General features: G+C 47.8%; 1 protein-coding gene across 1 annotated transcript; it reads left to right on the forward strand.

The window, feature by feature from the left end:
- The first annotated feature begins 7,580 nt into the window (after nt 1–7,580).
- Nucleotides 7,581–11,669, forward strand: LOC139177136 (phospholipase A2 inhibitor and Ly6/PLAUR domain-containing protein-like). Its single transcript, XM_070771174.1, has 5 exons — nt 7,581–7,728; nt 9,030–9,146; nt 10,541–10,693; nt 11,083–11,226; nt 11,419–11,669. The coding sequence occupies exons 1-5, from the start codon at nt 7,659–7,661 to the stop codon at nt 11,535–11,537; spliced, it is 603 nt and encodes a 200-aa protein (XP_070627275.1). The 5' UTR covers nt 7,581–7,658; the 3' UTR covers nt 11,538–11,669.
- Nucleotides 11,670–15,388: the final 3,719 nt, after the last annotated feature.

The raw sequence follows: 15,388 nt of genomic DNA on the forward strand, positions 1-15,388 counted from the left end.
TGGATGAACACGTTGAGATCTCCGCTTCCAGTGAAACTTCTCAGCAATAAGGTGGAACAGACCGCTAACCTACACACAATATGTTAGACTCCGTGTTCCTGGCTCCACCAGACTCTGCTGGATGGGCTTCTAACCTGGCACCACAAGCTCTCCTTGATGGCGCTATGACAAATTGCCTATCTGTCACCCCTGCCTGCAATCACATAGGACTCTGTAGATGCTCCCTGAGGGTCGGGGCCTGGTTTGGTTTTGTTCACTACTGGTTCCTGAGCTTGGGCCCAGCTCTGCTGCACACTAGCTATAGCACCTTGTCGGCTCAGCTTTTGGAGCCTCAGTTTCTTCATCTGTAAATTGGGGATGATCACCCTATGTAGGATATGCTTTACAGATGGGGAACCGAGATGCAGACAGGAAAATAATGGCTCAAGTGTCACACACAGGTAATGACTGGCAGAGAAATTCAGACCAACTGCCGGACTACAAGCCAAGAGTGCTCTCCAACTCCACAATTTCAATCCCTGTGGTAAAACCTCAACATCTTGGCACTTCCCTGGCGGTCCAGGGGTCAGGACTCCCAGCTTCCACCGCAGGGGGCCTGCGTTCAATCCCTGGTCAGGGGACTAAGAGCCCACTGCCACATGGCACGTCCAAAAAAAAAAAAAAAACAAGACTCAACACGTCTGCCTCGCCCACATTAAAAGCATGGGACCCTCCATCCAGTAGAACATATCCCTTTGTATTTTAATGACTAATTCTGATTTCACATACAACTACTTCTACTTTTAACACACACTGATGCTCCTTGTCTTGTCTTTCTTATGACAAACAAAAAATTTCTGATTAAAAAATATGGTAACAACCCAAATGTCCATATGAATGGACATACAGTGCATGATTCCCTACAGTGGAACAGTGAAAAGGTAAGTATCAGTCACTCAGTCAGGTCCCGAGCTTTGTGACCCCAGGGACTGTAGCCTGCCAGGCCCCTCCATTCATGGGATTCTCCAGGCAAGAACACTGGAGTGGGTTGCCATTTCCTTCTCCAATGCATGAAAGTGAAAAGTGAGAGTGAAGTCCGTCAGTCGTGTCTGACTCTTCGCAACCCCATGGACTGCAGCCTACCAGGCTCCTCTGTCCTTGGGATTTTCCAGGCAAGAGTACTGGAGTGGGGTGCCACTGCCTTCTCCGACATATACACACTAGTATAAAGTAAATAACCAAAAGGACCTGCTGTATAGCACAGAGAATGACACTCAATATTTTGTAATAACGTATAAGGGGAGAGAATTAGAAAAACAATATATATACACACACATGTATAAATAAATGAATCACTGCTATACACCTGAAAGTACCACAACACTGTAAATCAACCCTACCTCAAGCTTTTAAAAAAATCAGAAAAAGAAGTTTAGACTAAACTAAGCATATAGTTTTTTACATATAGGATGTAAATATTAGGATTTAAATATTAAAAAGGTTAATATCAAATGTTGATTTAAATATACAGCAGCAAAGCTAAATTCAGATTAATTCAAGAAATTCGTTTGAGTAAAAAATAAAAAATTAACAACTGAATTTCACGTTTTTTGCTTTTTTAAAAACGTACATCAGAAGTTGCTAAGGGAAACTGTGGGAAGACGGTAATAGGGAATGACCACTTAATGGTTCTGGGGTTTTTTGGGGGGCGGGGGTGATGAAAATGTTCTGGATCAGTCGCTGCAATGAATGCTGCACGCTGTAAATATACCAAATCCCCTGAATTACACACTTTCAATGGTTAACATAATGAACTTACGTTACATGAATTTTATCTCAAGAAGAAAGAAGAGAGTATTCGGTACCTATCAGTCGTTAGGAGAAAGGCTTAAGCGCACGCTGACTCATCTGGGGCCCAGGTCTGAGTGCACCTGTCTCAGGAAGACAGGATTCACGACAGTGGCATAAATGAGACATGGAAGGTCTGCAAACACTGAGACATCTTGTTAAAAAAAAAAACTGTTCCAAGATAAATATCATATGATATTGTCTCTATGCGAAATCTAAAAAAAAATACTCAAAAAACCTTATCTACAAAACAGAAACAGACACACAGACTCAAGAGAATGAATTCATGGTTATCAGGGCAAATGTAGAGGCGGAGGAGGGACAGATAAGAGCTTAGGATCGACATGAACACAGAGTTATATTTAAAACAGATAACCAACAACAACCTACTGTACAACACAGGGAACTCTACTCAGTACTCTGTGAGAACCTGAGTGGGAAATAACTTTGACAAAGCATAGATACATGTATATGCATAGCTGAAAGACTTTGCTGTACATTTGAAATTAACACAACATTGTTAATCAACTCTACTTCAACATAAAATAAAAATTAAAGGGACTTTCCTGGTGATCCAGTGGTTAAGACTCTGAGCTTCCAGTGCTGGAGGCACGGGTTCGATCCCTGCTTAGGGAACTAAGATCCTGCATGCTGCCCACTGTGGCCAAAAAATTTAAAAATTGAATTAAAATTTTAAAACAAGGTTCCACATCCATGAAAGGCAATCTTATGCACCATTCAAAAGAATAAGGAGAACTTGATGCCATGACAGTGGACCTCTAAGATATGGTTTCTTGGAAAAAGCAAGGGTACATGTACATATTTTGTACTTTAAAAAAGGGGGTTTGGGTGAATATATATGCTTGTATGTGGACAGAGGGACCTGGGGAACCACCTCAGAAGCTGCTCACAATGACTGCCTAGGAAGGAAGACCTGGGCAGCAGGAATGGGGGCGATGGGGCAGGAGGGGACTGAAGCAGGTGGCCTGTGATGAGGACTTCCTTTTCAGTGTAAAGCCTCCCTTTTGTGCTTTTTTGAGTTATGGACCACATGAGCCCCGGCTGGCTCCTCTGCTCTCTCACTCCCCACTTCCTGTCTCTTCTTGCTCCCACTCCAACAGCAGTGCAGAATTAAACAGGATGCTCCTCATCATAAATGAGCTCAGCAAGATCATCCAGGAATACACATGTGAATCCCCTGCTTTACACAAACACCTGCGTGGTGACACGGCACTTTTGCAAACATTATGTCACCAGATTTTCATGGTAACCCTGGGCTCCCATCACATTATCTTCCACGGACAGATGAGAAAACAGCTTCTGAGAAATGAAACCATTTGCCTGAGGTCATAGGGGGAGTAAGAGGGAGAGATGGGGACTTGAATTCCACCTGAGACTAACTTGTCAGCCACGTGCATCTCTCTCTCAGTTGAAAATACTGGCTCTAGGCAAATTGTATAATCTCTCTGGGCCTAACTTCTTCATCATACAAGGGGATAATAATACATTGGAGGTGATGGGATTTTTCTAAGGATTCAATGAACTAACCCATATGAGGCATTTAGAATGGTAACTGGCAGTGTTTTTTATTCTGGGGTGGGGGGCATTTTCCCAAGTTGGGCATTGAACCTGGGCCTTGTGGCATGGAGTGGAATCCTAAGCACTGGCCCACCAGGGTATTCCCAAACAGTAGTAACTCTGAATAAACTGTTAGCTCTCATTATTCTGACTGTACTACCTTAGGGAACTATGAGATATGTAAAGTCCAAAAATCATTCACAAAACCTTGTGGCTTTGTGTATAATTCCTGCGAGGAGAATTCTCATCTACTAATTTGCAAAAAGGTCTATGAACCAAAACATTTTCAGAACCACTGGGTAAGACAGACAATAATATATTTAACACAATCCGGTAGGCCTTGCCCCCAGCATCCCTCCCAAATACCCTTACATTGGAGGGATGAATGTGGCCAAAATCAAGAAGTGGAGGACTTCCCGGGTGATTCAGTGCTTAAGAATCCGTGCCTTCAACGGGGCTGGGGGCTGGGGTTCAATCTGTGACGGAGGAACTAACACCCCAGAGTATCATGTGGTGTGGCCAAAAATTAAGAAAAAAAAAAAAAGACAGAGACTTTTCAGGAGATCCAGGAGCTACAACTCCATGCTCCCGATGCAGGGCGCCCAGGTTCCCAACCCTGGCCAGCTAACTAGATCCCACATGCCGTAACTAAGACCCAACGTAGCCAAATATGAATAAATTTAAAAAAGAAAAGAATTCAACATTTGGACACAAAGAAACAACAAAAAGGTGGCTAGAGCACCCACACTGGGTTCAGCTCTCAGCACCGCCATGGATGAGGGGTGATAACAGCTCCAACACCACCCGACTCCCTGCAGAGCAGATCTCGCAGGGCAACCCCCAGGCAGCCCCTGGGAACACACTAGCCCTCTTCTCCCACCAGTTCCTCATGCCTGATGGGAAGAGCCTGTTGGGAAGTCTGTCACCATCCTGGGTCAAGCTCCCCTTTTCCCTTTGCTCCCTCCAACTTCACCAAGCTCGTACCAAAGCACTCTGCACTCCACAATGGTCACTAAGACTGGCCACTTCACTTTGGCCCTTCCCAGGCCTCAGTTTCCCCATCTTTAAAATGCGGTTGATTGCCTTAGATGATATGAGACACCTTCCAGTCCTAAGCTCAGGGCCTTGAGAAGCAGGATGTATGGCAATGGTTTACTCTCTTCCAACTGAGGATGATAAGGCTCTGAAAAGAGCAGCAACCTGCCTGGACCACACATGGATTCATTCCTGGCCTAGTCCTTGCATCACCCATCTCCTCTGCTAAGGGCACAGGGACCACACTGCTCATTGTCAGGTGAGGTGGTGGGAACCAAAGAGAAAGTGCCTCAGCTCACTGCCAGTTAACTCCAGAGTAGAGTCTGGACACTGGACCTGCAGCTTTCTATTAAGGAGATGGAGGGAGGGAGACTTCTCTGGGGGTCCAGTAGTTAAGACTCTGAGCTTCCAGGGCAGGGGGCTCCAGTTCCGTTCCTGGTCAGAGAACTAAGATCCCTCATGCCACCCAGAGAGGAGAAAAAGAAAAAGATGGTGGGGCGGCTGGCAGAATCACCTGGAGCACCACAGAGATGGTCTTAGAGGCTGCCTGCCATTTACGGTAAGTGTCTCCCTTGAGAAGGTTTTCTGCACAGTAGGTCTGGAGAGAAGAGTAGAAAAGGGAATGTTAGGGTTCCCCAGCTCTCAGATTAGTCTGAGAGTTTTCTCAAGCCCTCTGACATCACCCAGGTTTCAGTTTCCTTATAATCCCCTCAAACTCTGGGGTGTGGGGAAGAATGGATACATGTATATGTATGTCTGAGTCCCTCTGCTGTTCACCTGAAACTTTCCCAACGTTGTTATCTGGCTATGCTGTTGCTGCTGCTAAGGCCCTTCAGTCGTGCCTGACTCTGTGTGACTCCATAGACGGCAGCCCATCAGGCTCCCCCGTCCTTGGGATTCTCAAGGCAAGAACACTGGAGTGGGTTGCCACTGCCTTCTCCTATCTGGCTATAACCCAATTCAAAAACCTTCTAGTGTTAAAATAATAAATCCCCCCACACTCTACCTGGAGTCCCCTCCAACATTCTCCCCTGGAAATTCACCTCTGCTCCTTCCCAGGAAGCAAAACATCCTCCTTTTCTCAAAGCAAATTCCTCTATCTCACATCTCTCCAGAATAACCTATGGCCTCCCAGAAATTCTCCCATGACCCTCCTTAGAATTCCACAAAGTCCCCTTTGTGAAAGGAAAACCAAAATGAAGTCCGCATTGCTAAAAGTGTGCTCTAAGATTGACCAGGGGGCCACTGAGGAATTCTGACCAAGCGGGTCACAGCTACGTGGAATCTGACCTTTTGACCACATATTGTATTCACACAGGCATCCAGAATATGTGCCAGAACCTCAACGTACGTATCAGACCCCTACCCTCTGGTAACTCAGGACTGCTTCTTCTTTAAAGCCAAATATTTCTTTCCGTGTATCACAGTCAATTAGAATTCTCTCCACACGACTGTAGTAACATCCTGCGACCTCTGTCCTCTTATAAACTCCTGATTCCCTCTGCCAACACTCCGTTTACCGGAATCTGTGTCTCCCAAACTGCAATTCATAATAACACCAATAAAGCTCTTTCTTGGCACCCTCGCATACGGATTATCCTTCAACACCTTTGAGACTCCAAAAGTTCTAGAACCCGCTGACGAATTCCTTTACTTCTTCCACCCTCCCCCACGCCAGTCCCTCACCGAGTCCTGGCTACTGCAGGACACCACATGGCGGAGGCGGATCTCCGGCATGTCAACGTCGTGTGGGCTTCGCCTGACCCAAAAGATGCACGACGGGCTGAGTTTGGGGGGCTCACAGGGGGTGCGCCCCGGGCGGCCTTTACTGCGCAAGCGCACGAGGCTCGGGCCTTTCAAACCTCGGCGCGCCGACAGTTACGTCCCGACTGCGCATGCCTAGTGCGTCTCTCCGGAGAGTGGCCAGAGGCGCCGAGTTCCCTAGCAACGAGCTTTTCCCGCCTCGCTCTAGGCAACCACTCTCTCGCCCCTCCTCCCGGTCACTTTCACACCAGGCTCTCCTAACAACTGGCTTGGCCTGCAGGATTGGTCCCCAGCAGAAATTCACCATCCTCAGTGCCTCAACTGAAGCCTGGAAAGCAAGAGACCAGTAATCTTGAGTGGATTTTTTCAGGAAGCCGGGAGCCTACCGCAACAGGATCCCCTCCATGACTGGCTGGCTGGCTACCCTCCCCACGCCCAACACACAGACACACACAGATATTCACACTAACACACACACACGACAAAATCTCTGATCCCTGAAGATCAGGCCTGAGGCAGAGAGAGTATGTGTTGCTAAGTCGCTTCAGTCGTGTCCGACTCTGTGCGACCCCATAGACCGCAGCCCACCAGGCTCTGCCGTCCCTGGGATTCTCCAGGCAAGAACCCTGGAGTGGGTTGCCATTTCCTTCTCCATTGCGTGAAAGTGAAGTCGCTCAGTCGCGACCGACTCGTGGCGACCCCATGGACTGTAGCCCACCAGGCTCCTCCATCCATGGGATTTTCTAGGCAAGAGTACTGGAGTGGCTTGCCATTGCCTTCTCCAAGAGAGTATGTAAAGGACCTCAATAAAACACACAAAGTATGTGCCCGAACCAGATACACACCCAGCCTTCCTTTTCCAATGTGAACTCTGGGCATCTGTCCCCTACCATCCCCATGCCCTGAACAAGCACCCCTCTGTTCAGTCTCCGAGAGACCCAAGTGAATCGTGGGGTGGGGTCGGAGATGGAGACAGACCAAACACAGAAAAAGGAGTATGAGCCAAGCATGCCCGGCAAAACAAGCCTGGATTTGCTGGGTACTCACAGGTAGCCTCACCCACACTGGGCACCTCCTTGGGGAAAGAGAGAAGGGGGAGCGTACCTGCGTCCTAACAGCTGCTCTACTCTACAGAAAACAAAATGACCTGATTCTGATCTTGGGCTTCACCTTAGAAAAAAAGGGGATGAGGCCCAGGGCAGTGGGACCTGATGGAAGAGAGTTTAGGAAGCCCAGACGCCTGGGGCTGCATGGAGGAGGGGCTGGGCACAAGATGCCACTACTCCTTTTGGATTCTGGTTCCGTCTCCCCCACTCAGTGCTGCAGAGACCTACCCCAGGTCTTACATCATCCTTTCTTAGCCTAGGGGTAAGGGAGGTCCAGACCCGCCCCTTCTCAGCTTCCTATAAGAACACCTGGGGACCCAGGCCTGCAGGGTCACTCATCTAGCCATCATGAAGCCTTCCATGAAACTCGAGACTTTGTTGCTGGCCACCACGCTGCTCTGCACCCTCCTGGGTCTGGGTAAGTGACTAGGGCTCTGGAATCCTGGGACCCTCAAAACAAGGAATATGAGAGAACATTCTGCCAGGTCCTCAAGGGAGAAGCGAAAGAGGAGGTGTGCTGGGAATTGAAATTCATGGAGAAGGCAAAGGGTAAAGGAGAGAAAGCCTGGGTCCCCAAGGGAGGAAGATATAAAAAACGTATGGGTTTAAATCTTGGAGAAAGGAGGGGTTTGGATGGGCTCTGCTCCCTGTATCCCAGGCAGTGTCTCAAAATAAGACACCTGAATTCTAGAAAATCAGATGAGAATATGATTAGTATTTTTCACTAGTATGAAAAAAAATGAGGCGAGGTCGAGAGATTTCCTTTCTCCCAGGACTCTAAGCAGTTCAGGTCCCTGGTATCCTCCTCCCTTAGCTGTAGGAGTTCAGGCAGCTCCACTTTCCCCAGGACCCAGATGCCTTGTGTCTGGGCCTCCAGTTGCCTCCTGTCTCAGGACCAAGGAGTCCAGGCCCTTATCCCCGTAATCCTCGATCTTTCTTCTTGACCTGGGATGCAGATCTCCTCTCAGGAACCCCTGCCTGAGCGCCCACTGCCTACCAGACGTAGACAGCCTGGTCCCCACAAGGAAGGTGATCCCACTTCCGAGAACCAGCTGCACCTGAAGGCTCACAAAAGTCCATGAAGGACTTGCCCACTGGTTCAGGGCACAATCTCCCTGCCAACGCAGGGGACATAGGTGTGATCCCTGGTCCAGGAAGCTTCCACGTGCACTGGGGCAATTAAGACCCTTCACCACAACTACTGAGCTCATGCTCTAGAGCCTGTGCTCTGCAACCGGAGAAACCAGCACAAATGAGAAACCCCAAACTGCAACGAGGGAGTAGCGTCTACTCACTACAGCTAGAGAAAAACCAACAGGAAGCAGGCACCCAGCAGAGCCAAAAATAGAAAAAAGAAAATTATAACTATAAAAAAACTTTTTAAGATCCATGGAAAGCTTCAGCAGAACCACTCAAGGTCCCCAAGCTGTTTCAGAGGATCTAGCATCCAAAGTCCCCAGCCTTGTAATTAGATAAACTTGCTCCATGAGGGGAGTTGCTTTCTGCCCTGCGCCAGAGAGCAGCTTTGGTCCCAGCACCATGGCATCCCTGCAGAGCTTCAGACACATCCCAGTTCAGTGGCCAGTGTCCGACCATGAAAACCAGGGAGACACAGGTCCTTCTTCCTTCAGACCCCTCCACCCCATCCCCGTCTGGGTTCGGGAGTCATGGCCCACAGACTACGGCACCTTTCACTAGAGCCCTGCTCTGTAATTGCAGGGTACCCACTGAGCTGTGAGGTGTGTGTCGGTGACGGTCCCAATTGCAGAGGAAAACTGCAGACTTGCGCCCTGGATGAGGACTCCTGCATAGTTGTCGTGACTGAGACCAACAGAAGTAAGAGGGCAGGGGCTGCTATCACATGCTGGGGGGTTGGGGGCTGCCTTCACGGTGGCAGATACCGCCATGGGCTGGGAGGGACCTTTGAGTGATGATTATCAGGAAAGGGAAAGGCAATCTCGAGGTGGGTGGTGGACAGAGAATCCGGTGGAATGACAGAAACCACTGTTGCCAAGGATTTCTGAAGATGAGACTCCAAAGAGGATGGGGAAGTGCAGATACAGACTTTCTTACCAAAGAAGTAATTAGGAAAGCAAAGGACATGGGGGAAGAGTGAAATCCAGAGAAGGGGGAAGTCTAATATGTAAAAGGTGAAGGGATGGGTGTAAAAGAGACTTGGGTGAGTTGCAAAGAATGTGATCAGGTTGATTCTCTGGGGCTGTGAGGGGTCTCCCAGAGATGCGGGCTGCAAGAAACTGTTCCTGACAAGAGAAAGCGGGTGCTACTGGGGCTGGTTGAGTTGGGTGCGAGCTCAGTTGTGTCTGAGTCTTTGCGACCCCATGGAGTGTAACCCGCCAGGCTCCTCTGTCCTTGGGATTTTCCAGGCAAGAATACTGGAGAGGCTTGCCATTTCCTCCTCCAGGGGATCTTCCCCACCCAGGGATGGAACCCGTGTCTCTCGCATCTCCTACATTGGCAGGGGGGTTCTTTACCACTGCACCACCTGGGAAGTCCCAATATTGTCATAGAGAGAGAGACGTACAAGGACAGATGGTCCCTGGGCGCAGTCCATGAAGTTGCAAAGAATCAGGCACAACTGAGCACCCACACACCCAAGCACGGCGGGTAAAGAGCAGAAACCCTAGGCTTGGAGGAGCCCACCCCATCTATGGTGGGGAAGGGTAAGGCCAGGGAGACTGGAAGAGACCACTTTAAGAAGACTGAGAGTAGCCAAGGAGAGCAGCAAGAGATCATAGCTAGGAAGTCTGGGGAGTGACCCTGGGAAATCTGGAAGCGTCTACCTTAGATGGAGAAGGAAATGGGTGTTACAGCAGGTGGGGATGGCAGCCCCATCCCAGCATCTGGTGGAAGGAATTCCAGGGGTCAGGGGAAGGCTGAAGACTGGAAGAGACCATTCACACAGGCATGGGGGTAGTCACAGGTGGTCTGGAAAAGACCACTGCAGATGCGACCCATGCAGGATGGCCGTGGGGTGGCCCTGGGGCTGAAAGGGCCACCCTGGAGAGTCTGGGGGCTGGGGGAGGATGGGTTGCATACCTAATGAACCATTCAGACAATGCCCCAGGCAGAAAAGAGATCTGAATTTGGGGAGCTGGAAGAAACCTCTCTAGACAGCAGTGGGCTGGGGCAACTCTAAGGTGGGGGAGACATCCCAGGGCAAGGGTCCAGACCAGGGGCCACTGAGCCTCCTGCCCACGGCCAACCTGCAGAGGCCTCCTTGGCAGTGACCAGCTACAAGGGCTGTTCGAAATCCAGCAACTGTGAGTCAGGACTCTTCGGCTTCACTGTGAACCATGAGAACTACATGGGCTCCAAGAGGCGCTGCTGCCAGAAGGATGGCTGCAACCAGGACCCCCTGCCCGGTAAGCCCCAGCTGAGCCCCACGGCTGGAGTCCCTCCCTGCCCACCCCTCCCCCGCCAGAGCCAGCTGTGAGCACCTGCCACTGACCTGCGCTGTCACCGGGGCAAGCGTCTTCCTTGCGCTGAGCCTCGGGTTCTTCTCCTGTAAACTGCAGCGTCCAGGGACTTCCCTGGTGGTCCACTGACTAAGCCTCCATGCTCCCTATGCAGGGGTTGGATCCCTGGTCAGGGAACTCGATTCCACAGGCCGCAATTAAGATCCAACGTAGCCAAATAAAGATTGTTTTCTGAAAATACAGTGTCCGTTACCAACTGCTGTCCCCTGAGTGGTTGGGAGGTTGGGAAAGGGATTCACGTCTCCGATTACCTTACCCTCCACCCTCCTCTTCAGCATTCGTGAGAAACCATACAGAGAATGGCCTTCGGTGTCCTTCCTGCATCACTGCCTTTACGGAAACATGCACTGCGACTGCGGAAGCACTGTGTGTTGGCGAGGAAACCCACTGTGTCGCCATGTCTGGCCTCATGCGGCCTGGTAAGGGACACCTGGAATTCGGAAGGAGGGCACAGGGGTTCCAGACAGGCCCAGAACTGGAGCTTCATGCTTCCAGATTCTAAGGGAGACAGTGGCTCCAAAGATCTGGGGGAGAAGGTGGCTGGGGCATATGACCCTGGTCTAGGAGGAGGGAGGCTGGGGATCCTGACTGTAGTCTAAAATCCCCTCCAGTAGGTATCAAATTTGCTGCCCGGGGCTGTGGTATGAAGACCGCCTGCCACACCAAGCCCGGGACCCTGGTGCCCTCAGGTGCTCGTTTGTTCACCATCAAGAAGACCAGCTGTCTTTGAAGCCCCCAGGCTTCTGGCAAGGCTGAGTGAAGAACTGAGGCCCATGTAGTGTTTGGCCTCCATTCCTTCTCAGCTACGGTTCTAGAAATTCCTACGGTTCCCATGTGTCTGTAAATTAAACAAGTTAACAGATCAATCCTGAGTCTGTGATGTGCTATGTTTTGGGGAGATGGGATGCAAAAAGCAGGGGTCTGAACCCTTGGGAACCCTCTCTTTGGAAGAAAGAAAGGGAAGATGCTAGCTTTTTTAAAGGATTACTTTCTGCCTGGTCCCTATGCTAAGTGTTTCCATGCGGTACCTCATTTCATAATCACAGCTCAGTGACGCTGAAAATATTGCCCCCATTTCACAGAGGAACACACTGAGGCACGGATTGTGGTGTCACTTGCCTTCGGTCAAAGAGCTGGGAGGGTCAGACTCCAGAGTCCATGATCACCTCTCCTAGTTAACCTGTTTTTGCCCCCGAGTTCATGTTCGTAAAATGTGGATTTAATAGCTATAACCTCAAAGGGCTGTCTTAAGAGTCAAATGAAAGAAAACGCAGAAAGGACTTATTTCAGTGCCTAGCTCCTTTCAGGGGCTTCCCTGGTGGCTCAGATGGGAAAGAATCTGCCTGCGAATGTGGGAGACGTGGGTTCAATGCCTGGTTCTGTAAGTCTTCTGGAGAAGGGCCTGGCAACCCACTCCATTATTTTTGCCTGGAGAATCCCACGGACAGAGTAGTCTGACAGCCTACAGTCTATGGAGTCAGAAAGAGTCAGACCCCACTGAGTGGCTGAGCACACTGCACTAGCACCTTTAAGACACTGTGCGTTCTGCGCACAATGTGTCTGGCCAATACTTACCATCCTAGTAGCTACTACTTACTCAGTTTCCATGTTTGGCAGGTGCTAGACTTTGGCATCTATCAGGATAGTCTGGATTATGCTACAGTAACAAACAAATCCCTAAACTCAGTGGTTTAAAACAACAAAGTTGTATTAGTGTCGGGGCCTTTAATGGACTGGGACCTGGCAGTCCGGAGACAATGATAAAAAAGTTAAAGAGAGAAGGAGGCTGATACTCCCTGGTTTACAAAGAAAACCAATAAAATCCTTGACACAGCACTTGTGTCTCTCACGAAGGCACCGGGCGCCCTCTCGAGGGGGGATGAAGGAACAGTGGAGAGAGTCTTAGAAGCCCTGGCAGGAGAGTGAGCCTTAAGGGTCTCTGCGCTCCAAGGAATCAGCCGAGGAGAGTGAGAGAGAGAGAGAGAGAAAGAAAGACATGGGGACCCAAGTGCTGATGGAGCAAAGGCGCTTTAATCATTTCTCTGTGAGTATATAAAGGCTGTGGTACAGGAAGTTTCTTTCGACAATGATAAAGATCAGAAAACCAAATGTACAGCAACTGTCACCAAGGGAACAAGGGATTAATAATGGTCACAAGGTCAGGAGACAATCCATATCTCAAGAAAGGAGATGGAGACTAAGCGGTTTTGTTGTAAAGAGAATGTTTACTAAAGGAGATTCAAGCCTGTCTCACATGATGACCTCAGTTCCTGGGAGCAGCTGTTCCGCTTAAAAAGGAACAAACGACTTGGAGAAACAGCAGGTAGGAATCCACCTGTTAAACATTCCCTGACATTTCCCCCTTATTTATTTATAATATTTGTAAAAAGAGTTCTGACCATTAGAGTTTGTTTAGTTTTAACAATCTTGGCATGAATCTTGGCAGCGGTAGATGACAAATGTAATTGTTATGAGAATCACCAAAATTACAGTTTTAGACCCAATGCTGTGAGTAATGCTTTGAAGCCATCTGCATGGGTCTAGCCCAGATAATTGATCAGCTAGTTGTTCAGCTAAAGTTTCCAAATTGGTGGAAGAGGGCAGATTATTACAAAAGGTTTCAAATATATTTTTTGTAATTATTGTACTTGCAGAGAGACATTATCATGTATGTTTTGTAAATGAAATTTGATTTGTTCCTAGTTGTAGGCATTATTATTGAAATGAACAGGAGTAACACAAAATTGAGTAGAATTCCAATCACATTTTAGCATCATCTGTTTTTGTACATCTATTAATTGATCTCCAACCCATCTGATGGCTGTTTTTAGTTCCTGTATTTCATCTTGAATATCCTCATCTATCTGAGCCTGAGTGGCCTGCATAGTATGAGCATCTCTTGTCCAATTTTGAATAAAATTATGTGTTTGAATTGAGGTTTGTAAAACAACACCAGTGACAGCAGCAGTGGTACAAATAGCTATTAATCCCAAAATGCCAAAAATCAGCCATCCAATGAATCGTTTAGATCATCGGAGCAATTTATTAAGTAACCAGGAAGCAAGTCCAGCCATGGGACCCTCTGCTCAGGGCCACTGGAATACCAATAAGTCTATTGGTAACCACAGATTATGTCGAGATTGAAGAATCAAAAGGGAGCCATTTCTCAAGGAAATAGAGAAGTTAAGACAAGTATATAATTTACAATTTATGCAAGTTACAGAACATAAAGTCTTATTGAATTGTAAATTTCCTATAGCTACAACAAAAGGAAGTGGAACATAGGCTTGTATAAAATATGATTGATTATACTGAAAGAAACAATGGCTACAGCTATGACTAGTCCCTGTCAAATGTCCAGTCCAAGTCCCAAGTTCCTCGGTGTTTGCAGCAAGTTTCAAGATGTCCCACTGCTTAGGCCCAATCTGTTTATCAAGAACGATTTGAGGATGAGGGGGGACCTTTCCACTATCAAACCATCCAAGAAGTCCTCTGTCATGGTAATGCTCCATTGTAGTATTTAGTAACTTTCCATGCCGTTTGAGTAACATAATCATACACAGTTCTATTAATATCATCTGAGCAGTTAGATAACCACATACCATGGGGTCCCCAATCGACAATTGTATGATTAGCCATAAACATTAATTTTCCTGAGTGGCCTGACATTTGTCCCAATGAACAGGAATATATTTAAAGTTCTTATTAGTAAACCCTTTGCATAGTATTCTTTGTTCTTTCCTTAACTCTTTCCCTAAAGTTTCAGTAGTATAAACATGGTTCACAGACAAAGAAAGGGCAGTAAATAATCCAAGCAGTGTCCAAAAGTCCTCTTTTAGAGGCAGGGCGAGAGCCCAAGTTTGTCGGCTAACATTTATGCATAATTTTGTTGGGCTCATATACAAAGGAAGGACTTCATAACCTAGAGAGATATTAATTAGTTTTTTCAGGATGAGAGGGCCCCTCCAAGTTCCAAGAAGGGGGCATATGTGTTGAGTTATTAGTAGATACGATTGGTCCTATATCTGTCCATTCTATAACCTACAATAGAAAAGGGGGGTTAGGTATATAAGCCCAATAAGTGTGATCAATCAAGTCAGCCTGAGCGGGGGAAGCAAAAGCAAGCAAAGCAAGCATAGCGAAGAAAAATATTTTCAGGATTCCGAGGCATTCCCTGCTGAGAAATCAGATTTTCAGTTTGATTAGTAAGGGTTTTTATCTGTCCCCAAGTAGGGAGATCATAAGGTTGATGACGTTGAGTGCGGTGTTTTTTGGAAATTTTTAAAATCGCCATGGCTTGTATTAGAATTCCTTCCTCCTGAGGTTTTTGTTGTTTCGCCTCTAGTCTGAATGCTGGGGGGCCCCCTTAGGTTGAATCTTCTGAAGAGGAAGCCATGTGAGTTCGTTGGATCCATCTGGAGAAATAGAAGCATATCCCTTTCCCTGCAAGATTAGTTTCTTAGATTTCCATAGATTAGTTAATCCATCTTGATATCAAATGGGCAAAGGAAGGGAGGTGTCCTTTAATGTTTCAAAATGTTTTTCTGCTTTTGTCAAAATATCTCCTTGCAGTAAGTTTAA

The sequence above is a fragment of the Bos indicus genome, chromosome 18 (assembly GCF_029378745.1).
Source record: "Bos indicus isolate NIAB-ARS_2022 breed Sahiwal x Tharparkar chromosome 18, NIAB-ARS_B.indTharparkar_mat_pri_1.0, whole genome shotgun sequence".
NCBI lineage: Eukaryota > Metazoa > Chordata > Mammalia > Artiodactyla > Bovidae > Bos > Bos indicus.

Bases quoted from the DNA above. Each gene is read 5' to 3' on its own strand.
- LOC139177136 (XM_070771174.1), top strand. From the start codon at position 7,659: ATGAAGCCTTCCATGAAACTCGAGACTTTGTTGCTGGCCACCACGCTG. The intron at 7,729-9,029 runs GTAAGTGACTAG...CTGTAATTGCAG, and splicing joins CTGCACCCTCCTGGGTCTGG to GGTACCCACTGAGCTGTGAG. The intron at 10,694-11,082 runs GTAAGCCCCAGC...CCTCCTCTTCAG, and splicing joins CAACCAGGACCCCCTGCCCG to CATTCGTGAGAAACCATACA.